At 39.9% G+C, this 18,195-nt stretch overlaps 1 protein-coding gene across 1 annotated transcript in view; it reads right to left on the bottom strand.

The window, feature by feature from the left end:
• Window positions 1–18,195, bottom strand: part of CNTNAP5 (contactin associated protein-like 5) — a gene marked incomplete at its 5' end in the record, with an annotated part of 228,899 nt that overhangs the window by 5,924 nt on the left and 204,780 nt on the right. The window contains 3 exons of the mRNA XM_009323543.1: window positions 1,903–2,121; window positions 12,491–12,575; window positions 13,941–14,071. Of these exons, the coding sequence (XP_009321818.1) occupies window positions 1,903–2,121; window positions 12,491–12,575; window positions 13,941–14,071 (435 nt within the window). The remainder of the gene's footprint in view (window positions 1–1,902; window positions 2,122–12,490; window positions 12,576–13,940; window positions 14,072–18,195) is intronic.

Below are 18,195 nucleotides of genomic sequence, written 5' to 3'. Positions count from 1 at the left end.
AGTGAATGGATTTTATTCCGTATCTGTCTACTAGGAAACTTTCTTGAAGACAATAAGTATTCCTCTCTGAAGGAAAGAGCTTCAACTGTTTTCAAGTTATAAATATAGAAAGCTTTTTTCACACATTTAAAGAGAGATTTCCTAGAGGGCTTTTTTGTTGTATCTGTACATTAGAAAATTGACACAGATGCGTACAGTCAACTTTGAAGTTCTATTTTTCTTCTCAGACTCTCAATAATGAGAAATTGGGAACTGATGAATTGAGATATGAGCAGTAAATTTGAAAGTTAATCCTTAACTCTGTCTTCTTTTTATTTCTTAAAATATGTCCTTTCCACGTATAAATGTAATTCTCAAGTATATCTATACAAAGTATAATTTGCTACAAATTGGAATTTTTTTTAAAAAGAATCTACCGCCCAGTGCTCTTACTATAGCATATAAAGACATGAAGTCTTCAGAACTAAATTGGTCTAAAGATCTTATTTAGGCTTTAATCAAATCCAGTGTGAATAGTGAGGCAGTAGTGTCAGTTAATTCATTGTATTGAGCAGAAATCATATTTTAAAGCACAGAGTGGCAAAGACAGGGATGAGCTTTTATAATAATCCTGCATTTCTGATGTAACAGTGCTAAACCTTGACAATAGAGTGCAACTGATTGTAATATTTAAGTCCAAAGATGTTACACTCTGCTTTGTGTTCTGTCCTGCAGTTCTGAGCCTCAGGTTTTACTGCTTTCTAAACTCTTTAGAAAAATTAGATCATCGAGGTGACAGATCACAGGGCAAGGAGTTCATATTTTCAGTATCATTGCCCATTCGGTATTTACAAGACACATTTCTTCTGTGCATCAGAGCAGATACCTTAGACAGCTCTGGGTGGTGAGAAGAAAGCTGCGGGGTGGGGAGAAGCATACACACACTGGCGGCCGCTCTCTGCAGAGTAATCAGCAGCCTTTTTCCCTATGCAGAATGCTAATAGCATCATTTGTCTTCTGCTGAATATCTTAGGCAGTAGCTGCAGGAAATGGGGATTTGATGCAAGTACAAATGTCAAAGGAATCATATTATGATCTAAAACAGGGTTTTATTAGTTATCAGAAAAGAGAAAGTGGCTTCATAGGTCAAGGGGCAAAAAATAGCCCTTAATTTGTACCCCTTTCTGGTCATTAAGAATTCTGCCACTCCACTGGTGACTAAAACAGCAACTTGATTGCCCCTATTCCTGGTGACAACACTTCCAGCTGCTCCGAGTTTCCTTCTCTGCATACAAATTCCAATATACAAAATACTTAAGATTTCCAGAGGACAGTTTCAGGAATGCAAAAGATAAACAAACTATTGGGATCATCTTACTGGTACCGCTCCTTCTCTTCAGCCTGAGAGAATAAAGTACACGCATTCAATGGAAGTTGCACACATGTGTGGAGGGGTCTGTACAAGGAGTTTTTGTTTGTTTCTGCTAGGGCGGGAACAAATTCGACATGTTTGTTATATGACTCCTATTGCTTCACCACCACTGGGATACGGAATCTGTGTAACATTTATGTTCTCCTTTGAGATCTGCAGCACTGGAGCTATCTAGAGTGGATAGGAATGGCAAATCAGGTGCATAATCATATTTCCAATGCTGTTTCCACTATGGTTTTGGGACTTTTTTGTTTGTTCTAGGCATGTTTTAGGCAATCCAGGAACTTAGTCTGAAAACTGTTTTAGTACAATGACTTTCAAAGGGGTCTTGGCTAATCCTAATGCCCATCCCCAACACTCCTAATTCTGAGAGAAAAGGCAACTTCCCAGTTCCAATATTTATACTATCACAATTGCTTACAGCAAAAAGGAAGGAAACCTCACTCTACAGTATCCTTCAAATTCCCCATTCCCCTCTTGGCAGGACATACCTGATGAGGAATATATCGTGGTTACTGTGTTCGCATCAGCTTCCATTATGGATGTGCAGCTGGATTCAGTCAAGGAGCCTTTGACAGTCACGGGAGCAATGCTGGGATGGCGTAAGGCAGCTTTCAGGGGAGCAATGTGGTTGTACTGAACAGAGGACAGGCAGCCAGTGAAACCATAGACATTTGCCTTTGAGACTTCAGGGTCCAGTGACAAACTATCTGCAGTACAACAGAAAAACACTCCAGGAATTATCTGGTTTAGGAAGGCATTAAGAAAATGAATCCTTTTTTGCCTTACCCATCCTTTTTACTTCTCTTCAACCAATCTCAACTGTTCACGTTCTCCTTCAGCAGCCTACAAGTTCTCCCTGGCTTGGCCCATGAGGTTCCCATCCCAGTCCTTCCTCTACAATGCTACTTACATTGAAACAAGTTGGCTTGGACATAAAAGCCTGCATTGTGCTTCTTTCCTCAACCATTTTCTCTACTGTCTGGACAATATCTAACACATCATGGGTGCTAACCATGGCAATAACAACAATAATAATAATAAACAGTAAAAATAGCAACACTGAATATCACAGGATCCTGGGGATGATGCTCTTTAACTTTTTTGCATCAGTTTCACAGATATGGACCGTATCTTCAAGGCATTCTACCTCCTCCACTCTTTTAATGAAGGAGCCTGCTCTCTATTGTCTATCATACAACGCTTCATGTGGCCTAATATTGAATGGCTTGCTAATATAGGCTTCCACCCTTCTTCAGGAGTTTATTTTTCAACTTAATTCTTCTGATGCACCCAATCATGTTACTACATTTTTATAATCAGAGTTCCTAGGAATCTTCCTAGTTATGAGCTAGCAGGCTCTCACTCTGCTAGCCCCATTCCACTAGTAAAATAAGAAGCAAAACTATACCTCTTTTTATCTAAATCAAAACCAAAACCAGTATCTCCATGCTCTTTTCCAGCCTGAAGATGAGATAGATAGTGCAATTAATTTATCTGTTGGTCTGTGTTCATTTAAATTTCACAAAGAGAAAGCCAATTCAAAGGTAAGTGTTTTTTATTTAGTTCCAAATGTTTTAATATCAAAGATTGCTCGGGAAAGTCAGTGAAGGACAGTGAAGCCATCTTATCTTTCCTCCAAGCTCTCATTTACTTTCCAGAAATTGAAATTCATACTGCTCAGAGGTCTGTAATATGATGTGCCTTATATCTAGGTCGATCAAACAAGCAAAAAACCACAAATGCACACATATATAGTATCAAAACTTATTCAAAGTCTTAAAAATTACCTGCTAATGAAAAAAACTTCTAGCATTGAAAGATTTGGAAATACTTCCAATGACATTGGAAAATAAGGATTCCCAGGTTTTCAAGTTTATTTCAAAGCTTGAAAGAGTAAGTTGGTAAACTTTAAAATAAGGTCCAATTTTTCCACTATCATTCAAATACAATGATTTTACAAGCTCTCAGCCAAAAGGATTTAGAAAAAAAAGTAGACCTCCTCTTACAACTGACATTGCTACCTGAATTACATAAACTTCTTTTACACATAAGAAAATACAGAGAAATCTCAAAACTAGCCCAAATGACACAGTAATTTTGTGCTCAAGGTCTGTGACCGTTATGTCATGTAGTCAGAGGGAATTAGCCAAGAAAGATTTCTAATTATGTTTGAATGTCTTCTTGGAAGTATAATGTGGAAGAGTTTGGCTGCTTCTCAGCAAAGAAAGGTACGCTGTGAGCTTGCTCTACAAGGAGTCCTACAGGAGAGATGCTCAGTCTGCAGAGCTGTCCTGGGGACAACCTCTGGGCTGTGAGTAACTGCACGAAAGAGAGATGGGAAGGGAACCGTGAGGCTTTGCCACTGGAAAAGCTGTAGCCTTACGGAGGTTCACGTTTGTTCTTCTCAAAGTGTGCAGGAATTGGCTGCATTCAGGTTTTTAATGAAATTGCAGCAGGGGTGTTATAAAACAGACAAATAATTGTATCCAAGTTTCTGCAAGAAGGCTTATATAAAACTAAAAGACTGATTTACAGTATTTGCCATCTTTGGTGAATTTATAAAACCCTTTGTAAACATTCCTACTCTCAGCCTTTCCTGTTTTCTTAGCTCTGACACAAAAGGTGGATTTGTTGTTATCTTTTAGACGTCAGGCAATCTAAATTGCTCTGTTCTGCCCCAATGTGCAAAAGGTAAAGCCTAAGAAATAGTGAATTCCTTTTTCATGGTACAGCAATTTGAAAAGTCCAAGATACAGTACTTTTGAAGGCTTTTTTAGAAAGTCAAATTAAGGGCCAATTCCAGGAGTCTTTTGTCAAAGTAAGCTTTGCATGAATGAGAACTAGGAGATTTGTTGTTGAAAGGCTTTGAAATTTGAAAGAAAGAAATCAAAGAACAAACCAAAACCAACCCCAGAGTCCTCTGGTAAAAATCTCACGTGCACAGATACAGTTTGCTTTTTTATATAGCTTTAGGTGCATGCCTTATGTCTTTCAGAAAGTGGGGCTCTCAACAAGACCTGCGCAATTTGGATGTGAATGACTTGTACTGCCCTCTGAATTCTTGAGTGGATAACGTAAATCTGTGATTATGACATGGTTACCTCTGTGAAAGGCTTATTAAAGGCCACTCTGTCACTTGAAGTCTTTAAATCACGGTAAAATGTTTTTCCAAAAGATATTTTCATTATGTGACACGGTGCTCAGTAAGAGAAGCAACTCGGTGAAGTTTCAAGGTCTGTGTTGAAGCAAGGTCATATGAAACGTCAGTGGCCTTCCTCTGACCCGGTTACGCTGTGAATCTTTCCATGCATTTGACTGGCCTGGAAAATCACACTGAATTGCTGATGATGGCTTGGTTTGATCTTCTGACATTTTAGCATTGTGTTTCTGTTCTCGATACTGGAGACCGAGTTACTTTGGATGATTTCTACGTGGGGGGTGAAAAGGCAATCTTTTTCGGCTTTTGAGTAATTTAACTGTTCATTCCCCACAACTTAAGTTCACCTGTATTTTTAGGAAGTAATATTTAAGCTTTGTCTGCTGAGTTGTGCATAAGTTGGTCTGGCTTCTTGCTGGGTTCTCTAGCTGCTCCCTGGAAGCTGTCTGCAATGTCATAGCTCAGTAACTTTTGTGTCGGTTTTGCTTTCCTGCTTTCCATGTATTTGCAATGGCTTTCCGCGATAATGAGGATTAAGTCTAACATGTAGTTGTATTTTTCAAACTTTGTTGATTGTATCAAGATAATTTATCTGCTGATTCATTCCTATTCACCAAAACAGACATCCTGTTCCACTGCTGTTTCTTTGTGCACCTCTGCCATATACAACACACTTATTTTAAGATCTTAAATAAATAAAGCAATTTTAAGTCCTAATACCTCAGTAATGGGGAATTAATTTTCATCATAAATAGAATTCTGCCAGAATTCTCTAGGACCAAGCATTAAGCTGCTCAGAAATGTATCAGCAAATTGACATAGTAAACAATAACTAATATGACAGGTAACAGGAATCAAAGAGAAATCAAAAGTTATTTGTGTGCAGGGAGAGTGGCTCAAAAGACCTTCTTTCTAAAGATGAAAATGGGACCATAAACATTATCCAATATCTTTTTGTTCTTTCTTTATAAACATTAATTTCATGTTACTCAGAAACTTAAATCTTAGGCCAAAGTTTACTTGTGTGCTCACTTACATCCAGGAAGGCCCATCATGGATTTCCTTAATTGAAATTTATTTTTAACATCAGTGAGAGCAGACATAGCCTGTTTTAAATGTTTATGCCATAGTTAATTAATTAACCTAAGTGAATCGCTGGTAGATGCGCTGGTTGTCATTTTTTTGAGTCTGAGAAATAGAAAGATTATTTTTGTGGGAGTTAATGATGTGTATCCATCACCCCATTTTGCCAAGGTGCTGAACAGCACTGGCAAGATTACTTCTTAGGCATTGTCACTAGATTTGAGCCCATGACCTTGAAGTAAAAGACTCTTGTAGTCTCCACACTGCACCTGTCTCAGAAGGGTTGACTAGCCCGTACTGTGTAGTTACCTCGAAAAATATGGTGCTATGTCCTTCAACAACCTCAGTAAACATTGCTGATATTAATCATTAATTTAGAAAGGGCAGAAAGCATATCTTGGATTAGACTGGAGCCCACAAAAAGCACAGAAATTTTTCCTGGTTAGAACCATTGAGCTCAACCAGTTTGGCTCTTGCTTAAGAAAAGTATGAGTTTGAACAGGAGACCGGCTCCAGGCATTCAATGCACCTACAAGACACTTCTGAAAAAGCAAGGGACAGCAAGAGCAAACAGAGTAAAGGTACTTTTTCTCACAAGTTTTCCCAGGAGTGAGCAGAATGCGCCAGGAATTGCTTGCCGGCAATTGAACATTTCGTGCCAAGTGGAACATTTGGGAATTTTTGTTTCATTAGGCTTAGTGGAGATAATTTCAAACATGCATTTAGTATGTTTTCTTAAAGACAGTTTGTCATCAAAAATGAAGCACTGCTTCGAGTTGCAATGTGAAATTTGTTACATGTCACAGTTTTTGACATTTGACTCCTAATCTGTCACAACACAGCCAGCCCTATGTGATTTTGCATGGGCTAAAAATATAATCTAAAAAAGAAGAAAATATGCAAGAAGATGGAGAGACGATGTGCAAAAGAATACATGCTTTTCTCAGGAGCAGATGGCTAAAATCAATTCAAGTAGCAAGAATTCAGAGTAAAAATAAAATTTCTAGGTAGAAGTAGATGACCTTGGACACTTATTTAGGCACTATTATCATCAAGAAAACAGGGATTTAAGCATGGTGTTATGATCATATGGTAAATGATTTTGCTGGGGAAAAAGTCTGAATAGATTTGGTCTCTTTCTGATAGAGACATGATGGCATTATTGTCTTAGACCTTGGATTGCTTGAAGTGCCTGGGGTAGCCAAGCTTTGCTTATTTCAGCTGCTGCCATCTTGGTCCCAAATACCTCTCCCCTTTTATCCTAAGTAGTAATTTCCATTTTCCTTAATGCTTTACTAGGCTATTAGGAGGAAAAACAATGACTTTTAAAGGTGCCTTATAATGTGCCCAAGAGATCTTTTTCTGGGGTATGGTCCTTGTAAGAAATAGGTACTTAGGGCAAGAAGAGTCTGCAATAAAGAAAAGAGCTTTGCAGTGACCAGAAAAGTCCAGCCAATATCTCTTGCAGCCATTGCTGTATTGTTTAAAATGCTAGAGCACAATATTTCAAGACTGCGACTTTAAAATTCTCAAGCAAATTGTGATCTTGTGAGCTTAAAAAAGGGAATGACTTTCCACCAAAAAAACAGACTTAAGGCTTTTCTACAGAAATTCTCTAAAAGGAGATGCTTCTTTAGGGAAGATTTTGTATCTCAGAGTTAATGCCAACTTACCCCTTCTGATTTAATTATCCTGTTATCAGCTCCCCCAATATAATATCACTCTTGGATTAATTGCTCTGTGTCCTGGTTTCGGCAGGGATAGAGTTAATTTCCTTCCTAGTAGCTGGTACAGTGCTGTGGTTTGGATTTAGGATGAGAACAAAGTTGATAACACACTGATGTTTTAGTTGTTGCTGAGTAGTGCTTGCACTAGTCAAGGACTTTTCAGCTTCCCATGCTCTATCGACTGAGAAGGCTGGAGGTGCACAAGAAGCTGGGAGGGGGCACAGCCAGGACAGCTGACCCAAACTGGCCAAAGGGACATTCCATACCATGTGACGTCATGCTCAGTACATAAACTGGGGGAAAGCTGGCTGGGGGGGCCGCTGCTCGGGGACTGGCTGGGCATCGGTCGGTGGGTGGTGAGCAATTGCACTGTGCATCACTTGCTTTGTGTATTATTATTATTATTACTACATTATTATTATTGTTATTATTATTTTATTTCAGTTATTAAACTGTTTTTATCTCAACCCACGAGTTTTTCTCACTTCTACTCTTCCAATTCTCTCCCCCAACCCACCGGGGAGGCGGGGGAGAGGAGTGAGCGAGCGGCTGTGTGGTGCTCAGTTGCCGACTGAGGTTAAACCACAACACTCTGTGATCTCTTCAGTGTATAGATTCCATTTTCTTCTTGTGAACTTTTAATAAGAAAAGCTATTGTAGAAATCATAAGAATTGTACTGCATCTACATAATGATTTTAATAAAATTACTTTCCAGATATACTTTCTTCTACGTACACTTTATATCAGAGCTGAATGATTCAGTGGAAAGACTCCTACAACTTGAGTATGTTTTAGCTCAGGCTTTTTGAGATAAAAGATATTATGATTGTGTGCTAGACTGCACAGTTCTTTACATTGCCAGTGTGGGAAGGTCTGCTAATTCATCACTTTGAAGACACAAGTAAATTAGGTCAATATTAACAGGTGCTAAAGAAATCTTTGCAACCTTTTTCTTGAGAATACTCTTGAACCCCTTTCAATGCTACCCTTTTACTCTGGTATCACTACACAGCTAGTATATTAAATTGCTCAGAAGCAAATATGCAGACAATGGGATTCACTCCTCTGCATCAGTGATTATTTTTCCAGGTACTATAATGGTGAAAGATTTAGGCATGTTGGGGCACAGTAAGAAGTTTTCAAAGATTCATAAGATCAACCCCAAAACAAATAAATGATATTTTCCATTGGGATAGCAGCTTTTTTCTAGTCAAGACCTAAACATGTGCAAATGTGTCTCTGAGATCAGAGAATTACAGAATAATTTAAGTTGAAAGACACCTCTGAAGGTCATGCAGTTCAATCCCTTGTTCAAAGCGGAGCCAGCTTCACAGTTAGGTCAGATTGCCAATAGAGCTCATGTGATTAAATACAGCAGTATGATCTCTGCAAGGAGTACTTAAAGTAAATGAACTGGGACTCTAGTTAAGATTTCACTGAGGATTTGCCATAAACTGTATGACCCACTTGGGGCCTGAATCCAGTACTCACTAAAGTCCATGGAAAAAGTCCCATTGATACTGATGAGCTTTGGATAGGTCCTTTTGTGCCTTGCCTCTATATTTGCTAAGTAAAAATGGCAACGAACTACAGGATTATAATATTTTTCTACTGCTGTTGGATACTGTGAGGATGCATTCAACAAACGTCTGTTGGCTACTTGAATGCTGCTTCTTTTTACTCCCGTGTCTTCAAAGCCACACATATTTAGATTGATCTTTCTAAGGCAGCTATATGGCCCCATTACTGTGGATCTGAACAGCTCACAGCCTTTAATGCTTTTATCCTCCTAGCACCCCTCTGATGTAGGGATGTTCTATTTTCCATGCTTTACTGACAGAGAACAGAGATAGTAAAGCTCAGACTGGTTCTAGTGGGAATAAAATGCCTGCTAACCTTTGTATCTGCACATAAATGGCTTGCCCAAGGTCATTCAAGCAGTCTGTGGCAGAGTGAGTGTCCCTATGTTTTGAATTCCAGGTGTGCCTCCTCTGCCTTAAATGGAGGGATTTTTTCCTGGAATTCAGAGCTGGGTGTAGGACAGACATTGGAAAATATGGCAGATTAGAAAAACATAAAAAAATATCAGAATTTAAGTAGCTTTTGACTAAAGGAATTGTAATAGGGCTGGGGGGGTAGGAGGTGGGGAAGCACTATTATTTAAAAACTGGTCATTGTATAAAAGTGCACTTTTCAAAAGTTCCAGCTGTGCTAAAATAGTTATCATAAGAAAATTTGGTGAGGAAGAGGCTTCAAGCTTTTATGATGTCCTGCTGGAAGCTCGCTTTGAGATTTCTCAGCCAGTGGGAAATGAATGGTGGAGTCAAGAAAGAAGGTGGTATAATCATCTGGATAAGCAGCCAGGATCAGGCTGTTAGAGCAGGCATAAGAGCAGTGGTGTGACAGGAAAGAAGAGGAGAGACAAATTTTCAGAAGAGTATAGCATGGATATGTAGAACACATAGAACAGAGTTTTTTTATATGGTTCTATTTCAGTGGACACTTCAATGTTCCTAATGAATGCTTTTAGGTACCTAAATCTCAGTGGCATCCAAAACAAACACTACATGAAGTCTAGGTCTACTTTGAAGCATGACATGCCTCTGGAAGTTTATGCTTTGCTGAGGGGATGAACAATGACAAGGAAGAACTTGAAGGATATTGGTTTAGGTCACCAGTACTCACCTTCTGGTGAGCCATCATTAAAAGAAGCTATAGTCAACATTTTACCTATATAATAGTATAAATGATGAATGGACATATTTATGTAAGTTCTACATTCTTAAAATTACAAGGTCCAGCTCTCGTCTTGATATAACAAGGCAATACTCTTGACATTGTAGCAGTAGAGATTTTTTTTTTTTTTTTCCCCAGCATGGGACAATGTGCAACCTGAGTAAGTTTGAAGATGATACAAAATTGGGAAGAGCAGTTGGTAGACCAGACAGTTGTGCCACCATTCAGAGGGACATTGACAAGCTGAAGAAATGGGAAAACAGGAACCTCATTAAGTTCAACAAAGGAAATGCAAAGATCTGCACTTGGGCTAGGAATAACCCCATCCACCAACACTGGTTGCGGCTGAGCAGCTGGAAAGCAGCTTTGCAGAGAAAGACATGGGGATCCTGGCAGACAACAAGCTGACCATGAGCCAGAAATGTCCCCTTGTAGCAAAGGCAGCCAACAACATCCTGGCATCCAGAGTTGCCTTGGGAAGAGCATTGCCAGCAGACAGAAGAAGGTAATCTTTGCCCCATACTCTGCAAGAGTGTAACACTACTGGAGTGCTGGGTCCAGTTCTGGGCTCCCCAGTGGAAGAAAGACATGGACTTACTGGGGTGAGTCCAGTGAAGGGCTGCAAAGATGATTAAAGGACTGGAGCATCTTTCATATGAGGAGAAGCTTGACAGAGCTGGGACTGTTCATCCTGGAGAGGAGAAGACTCAGGGGAATTTGTTATTCTGTGAGAGCACAAGGACTCTATTCAGCACAGCTACAGCTGTGGGATAAAACCTGGAAAATGAAATCCTGACATAGAAGAAAAAGTTTGTGGAAATTCACTTAATATATGAAGAAGAAACCAGAGTTAGGATTAGGCTGGAATTAAAGTTACTTGCTGGAATGCATTGTGTGATTCCTGGTACAGCAATAAGATCTCCCACCATCTGGATGGCCAAGTTTATGGCTTTAGTGTCATTATAGAATATGAACTACTGCTATTATTATTACTATTACTAAAACAAAATCCCAATAAACTTCGGGGCAACAGAGAAAGAACAGAAGGATATATCCATTAAAAGCTGTCTGGAGACAAGTCTGTGGTGTTCAGTGGAACTGAATGCCAGACCTCTGGAGATACATTTGGACTTTTTGGCTTTGCAACAACCTTGTACTTGTAAAGTTAATCATATTTTTGTGACTAAATCTAGTTTATCTCCATGATGCTGAGCTGCATGTTGTCAGCTTGCTGGCTACATATCTGAAGGTCTTTGTGCTATGTTCCATCTTGCTGGTTAGAAAAGCCTTGCTTTTTTGATTTGGTATCTATAGCTGGAGCTTTAGGTAGAGGTCATGATGAGCAATGTTCTTTTAGATTTTCAGTACTACAGCTGACCGTTGACAAAATGAGATTTTTAGCTTAGCTCTGACTTGGGCTGAAAAGTGTCAGGTCCCCAAACCCATCCACAAAGGCTTGGAAGATTGCTGCATTCTGAACAAACATTAAATATAATTAAGGGAAAAACCAGTTCCTTCCCTTAATCTACTTAGTAAAACATGATGCAGAATGCACTAATGTCATTACATACTATTATATTGCACAAGTAGACACTAGAGGATGTCTATAGTTTCTGTTTAGCTACCAGTCCCGCAGGCCTTGGGTGCTATTAATAAGACATATAAAATTGTAATAGTAAAACAGATGTCAGGCTTGATATAGAGGTCCAATTCTAATAAGGACTAAAATGTCTATAACCAAGGAAGCATTTAGAATCTTACCGGGAATGAATAAGACTCTTTGATAAAAGTAATACAACATACTTGACAATAAAATAGAGGAGTTCTACTTTCCAAATTTCAGGCAGAGTTTTCCTGGTCTTGTAATGGCTTTGTAGTGTGGAGGGGTAAAAACCAAGAAGGTCCACGCACAGAGCATGCAGGATTGTGGCCTCAGTGCTATATGTAATATAAATATTCCTTGCAGAATTCAAATGGAAAAGGACTGGGAGTGAAAAAAGAGTAGAGAGGATGAAGGCTCACAGTGCTGCTGTTCTTATCGTTAGGAAACAGAGATGGCTTGAGAGGAGCAAGCTGTAGCCAGCAAAAAGATATCATTAGGCTGAGATGCCACCCTGTGCAGCCACACGGACAGTATGAATCACTGTACTGGAGGGAGCAATGGGAGGAGTTAATATTGCTATCAGCGCAAACAAGTAAAGCTGCCGAATTTTTGCATTGATGAGATACACAAATAGGAATATTGGAATACTCAGGCCAACTCTTACAGCTAAACCAGCCAAACATAACCCCAATCCTACTCAACACACGGCACAGGTTAACTCCTGCACTATAACAACTGATGAATAAGGAATATTTTTAGTAGAACCTACCTGTGACCTTGCCCAAGGTGAGTGATTTTATGGCCTTAAAATCAATCTCAGAAAAGTTGTGTTTGAGTTTGAGAACTTGATCAACCTGGAAGAGGTCAATAAAATTAGTTCATTACAACAGCATGTAGACACCCCTAGATCTCTCTGTACTGCAAACTTCTGGGAACGCTCTCAGCTGCAAATCAGTTAATTCTGCCCCCAAGCGTGATTCAGTTTCTAAAGATAGCAAAGTGAATGTGCTTTGATTTTAGCGTGAAAAGCTGAAAGGTACACCAGAATAGTCATATAAAGGGCTTTGAAGAAACCTCCCCTGCAGAAGAGCTTAAAATGTTTGACACTGAAATCCTCCTGCTTCCTACAATCCATGTCTAGTCACTTCAGAATACATTCAAAGGAGGCCTCTCTAGAAATGTATTGTGAAGAATTAGTTGTGTGTAGAAGAAAACCACAGTGCAGCAGACAATAGAAGACTGGTACTTGAGGAAAACCCTGGCTTTTAGCATAAGCCTCCTTCCTAGATAATCAGGCCTACAGACCCTAGCTGCATGCTAACTGTGTTATCATTTTACCACCCAGACATGGAAACTGTAGAGGAAAAAAAAAACTGTGGCGCACCCTGTGTTTCTGTCTCCTTCTCATTCTATTCCTTAACACATGGCTTCTCTGTAGATTCTGCCACCTTTCCCTGTTAAATGACTGCCGCCCAGATCTAGACAATTTGTTTTGTAATATGAACTACTATAATTAGCCTCAGAAGGAAAGCGGAAGGAGCAGTAAGATGGTCGTGTTCTCCCTGCCTTGGAAAAACAAGCGATGCAGGGAAACAAGGCAGAGGAGGGTTCTCGTCTCTCATAAGGTTGTCACATTCAGCATGGCTTGCTTCTAGCAAAGCGACGGCACCGTCATGCATGTGGTGGTTGCACCCTGTGTTCCCTCAGCTTTTCCTTTTCTGTGAGAGGATAAGGCAGCTGGGGTCACATTCTCCCTTGGGGCACATACCCTAAACGAAATTACATTCACAGGTGCTCATTCCTCAGCTGTTTTTCTCCCTTTGGCAGCTTTTTAATGATCCATACTGTATGCTTCCTCTGGGACTACAGATCACACAGACATCCCTAAGCCCCAGAACCACTCCAATGGTCCAGATGAACTTCCGGCCAAAGGTGTTTCCTAATTCACAGATTGTCAGAGACAAGGGAAGGATCACTCAACGGAAAACACCATGGTTGGGCACTCTTTGAAGTAGGGTCTGGATAGAGCTTAGGTCTAACCTAACAGGGTTAGGTCTAACCTAACAGCCCCTAACAGGGCTGTTCTGCTGCTGGACCAGCTTTGGTTGCACCAGATCAATGTGAAACCTTTGCCTCCCGCTGGCCATCAGGCATTGAAATCAGTGGGTCTGTTTGTGGTATGAAGTATTGTTTAACACTCAACATAAGCCATGGCATACCTGAATCACGAGCTCTCTGCCTTCTCTATTAATCTTCACATGGTGCAGCTCTCGGTTGGCAAAATTTCCAGAGTCAATGGTGAAAATGAGGAGCCCATCCTTACTCAGCTTGTATCGGACCTGTAAACTTCCTTAAAAGCAGAGCAAAATTCTACATATAAAACCTGTGTCAATAATGAGATACTGTTCAATACCTTTACACAACATATAACTCATTTTCTTTTTATTACAGTGGAGTAACAAGGTTAAAAAGTCAAGAAAGAGGTTGAAGAGAAATGAAAGAGTTCAAACTGTAATGAAAAGTGTGAAAAAAATAATGCACTGGAAGAGTTTTCCTTCCTACTAGCTAACAAACTCTGCTGTGGAGAAACATAACTTAATTGAGTAACTAAGTATATCAAAGGAGAGCGTGTCTGTCTGCAGGTCAGACATTTAGCATTGCCACGAAAGCTGATCTACCTTAGTCTGTTAAGGATCGCTTCCACCAGAGGGCATGCAGGTCTTGCACTGTTCTATTAAACTAATATTCATGGATTTTACTAGTCCTTTTCATCAAGATGTAACAGACAATGCAGAAGACAGTGACAACTGTGAGAATTATAACTTAATTTCAAACATTTAAAGACCCAGACTCATTATAATTTACATGCAATACAAGAAAAGACATACTGTAAATGATTATACAGAAAAAATATTTTTACTTTGGTGTTCTAACATATTTGAATAAATAAATATAATTCATATAAAATGAATGCCAAACATCTCTTTCAGTCTTTGTATCAAAAAAAGCATTGTGACTTCTGATAAATAACAGTACCATAACAAATCAAAATGCACAAAAACCCAAGGAATCCAATATGAATTTTAATCCTTCCACAAATGACTACAGGGAAAAAAAATGTAAATATACACACACATATATATAATTTAAAAGGAAAAGAACCTATTCTGATAAAATCCTTTCAAGTTTACTTTTCTGGGAATTAAGTAGCAGGGAGAAAAAAACTCTCTGAACTTTTGGAGCTCTTTTTATGCATCAGCAACCCAAATACATGGAACAACAGTGGTACCATAGAGTTAGAAAGCTTTTCTGAGGCTACTTTGTTACTGTCTCCAAGGAGAAAATGAATGCTGACAGCACCACAACCCTGAGCAAAGGGTCCTTCATTTATTCTCTGTTGTGAAAATCGTCACAAAAAACCTCCTATCTCCTTCCATTTCAGCGCTTCTGTTAGCACAAGTCCAAACTATTCCAAGTATCACTAGATTTTGCAGAAGGCTACAGGCAATTGTTACCTATGCTGAATGATAGCACCAACTGACTGTCACTGAAGGATGTGTTCACACTGTTTTTGCTCTAGGACCGGTTTCAGTGTTTGCAGCGGCAATGCTTGTGTGCACATCATGATGCAGCACCAAGCCAGAGAAGCCTGCGGTACACCTGCACGAACTGCTGCATATGCATGGTGCACTACAACGTTATTCAGAGGCAGCTCTGAATCCCAGAAGCAGTCTGACTGTTTAATGAGGTGAACGAGCAGCCCTGCTTGGCTCCTATATTCTGCCGTAGTAATGCTTGCAGGTCTAGAGTTAGTGAGAGAGGACACGGGGCAGTTCTCCTTCACTACCTAGTGTGGACGTACCTGCTCCCTGCAGCCTTCCAAGTCCTCCCTCAATACAGGTCAGCTCTGTTGTCCTACAAGTTACTGTAAAACCACTTTAAAAAGAGCTTAAAACAATGTCTACATTTCCCACAGAGGGGGCATTTTGCCACCTCTACACTACTCACAGTGAAGTTAGCAGTCCTTTCAAATTGGACCCAGAGTCCAGTTAAGATCATCTCTCCTCCTTTTCCCTCACCAGGATGTTTGCTGCTCAGGCTCCTAAGAGCTGCACTTTTTGTAACGTTCAGTATATCCCAGATGGGCACTGTCACTCTCTGAGCTTTGGAGGATAGAAACAAAGCTTCCGAAAACAAGAGGGAAAATGAGAATGAACCGCTAGGATGAAGGCTTTTTAGCTGATTGAGAGGGCTGCTGGATCAGGTGAGCTTTTACAGTGAAAATAAAAAAAAAAAGGAGGTAAAAGGCATTTACTTTCTCACACATAGTCATAGATGTTAGAAGGGAATTTGTGAAGAGGTCAAGGTCAGTAACAACTACTAAATTATTCAGTGTGATATTACAGGTCCTGATTCAGCTGCCGCGAATCATATTGCAAAGCTCCCATCCTCTCATTGCATAGCCAGGACAGGGAGCTACTGTCTATCACCGTTAATGTCACACTTAAAGGTCCAAACTTAAATCACAATCCCATTTTCTGGTACTGAATGAAAGATGTGTCAACAGGGACTAACAGTGTAAACATCTTACAATCACTTTACTCTAGAAAGACATGAGAAAAGAAGCCCAAGTGCAAGGGGGAAGTTAAGGGACCTTCTTCAGACTTGCTCGTTAGGGCAGTGGGAGAGTCGATAAAAAATGGAAAGGTTGCATGACCCTGCACACCACAGCTGAGATGACCACACAGAATAAGCCAAAACTAACATGTGATAGTGTAACAGATTGGTCCAAACTAAAAATCATGTCCCAGCGGAAGTACTTCATAGGCTGCCTCTTACCTGGAGCCTTTGAAAGGGGCGTAATGCAAAAAATGGAACAGGGCCTAGATTTGGTCTGTGACCTTCTACTAGCTGCTTAGTTTGTAAATGTGAAAAAACTTCTCTGCTCTTTTCCAATGCTATGAACACACCAGTATATAAAATATAAATGATACTAGTATATCCAGGTGATCAACATAGCAACCAGCGCATTTGTGTTCAAAGAGAGACAGCAAGATATGCAATCTATCTAGGCTCTCAGCTGCTGCTAACAGGGGTTTATGCATTGACTTCATCAGAGAAGCACTGATTTTAAACCACAAGCCATCTGTTCCATTTGTTGGGAGACAATGGAGGACGTTCTTTTCATTAAAAACAGATCTTACTTTCTATAGTGGTACAATTTTACTTTAATCATTTAAAGTGATCAGTGAATAGCATCTTATTTTATCAAATTGCTTTGAATTCCAATGGCAACTTTTTTTGGATGGCTGCTCTTCAAAACCATTGAATTTAAATTGGTATTTTTCCTGGGGTCAAATTTGCATTAATATAAACCAGAAGTACATGGGCTCATCTCCAGAGGTGTTTTGGAATTTACACCAGCGTAGCTGACAGCTGATTTTGGCTTGCATTCAGTACCGAAACTACTTCTGTTTTCAGAGTACAGAATAATTTGTCTGGCAGATTACATTGCCATTTTTCTACCTGACAGGCAAAATAAATGGATTATTAATTAGGATTATTATTAAGAATTTTTTTTTGTCCTCTGAATTTTGATTATCTGGTCCACTGACTTTCTCCATCACATCAGCCCAGTGTCACTAACTGCAAATAAAAATCTGTGCATAAACCAGCTCTACTCTCCTTATTCTCTATTCTCTCTCTATTTTGCATCATTTTTGCCTCACAATAGGGATTCACACTAATCATGAGCAGTGTAATTTCTGGCAGTCTTGTTGCAGTCATGCCTGTCATCCTCTTTTCAGCTCCCCGTGTCTGAGCATGCACACCTGGAGTGCCATAATGCTCAAGCAATGCACTGCCTGTTGTGTTTTCTTCCTTCTCTAATGTATATGGAATTGCTGGAGGCAATTTCTATTAAGTCCATAAAAGAGGGAGGGAAGGAAACAGAGAGGTATCATGTTTTTGGCCTTGGGCTGGAAAATTTTACTGGGCATATTACCCCAGCAGTGTTAGGTGAGAGTAGATTCACACTTGATTATTACAGTCATCCCTTTCAGCTTCAAATTGTGCAGACTGCAGATCAGCATGGAGATACGCTGTGCTGGCTCCAGAGCAGCCTATAGAGGGGAGCAGGCGTAGTTTAGCCACAGTGTTACAGAGCACAGCATGGCCTCTTTTCGCCACTTCTGGAGGAAATGGGTCCACGTGGGCTGCCATGTTACTGTGATGAGACCACTACCAGTATCAAAGCTGGCTTGCTACACATCACTGTGGTCTTCAATCTGTAATCTGCAGTAGTATAATCCACGACTGTAGGGCTGAATGACATCTCTCTGCTGATATCAAACAGCTACAGAGCCATTTTAACAGGATTCCTGGGGGTCCCCTTGTGCAGAGGGAAGTTCTGGGAAATAGAGACCAAAGGGCAGTATTTATGCCATCCCATGCTGGTGACTACGGGATGACTGA

This window comes from Pygoscelis adeliae, unplaced genomic scaffold (assembly GCF_000699105.1).
Source record: "Pygoscelis adeliae isolate BGI_AS28 unplaced genomic scaffold, ASM69910v1 Scaffold664, whole genome shotgun sequence".
Lineage (NCBI taxonomy): Eukaryota > Metazoa > Chordata > Aves > Sphenisciformes > Spheniscidae > Pygoscelis > Pygoscelis adeliae.
Note: the sequence above shows the minus strand (reverse complement) of the source record. Positions and strands in the feature narration are given on the sequence as shown.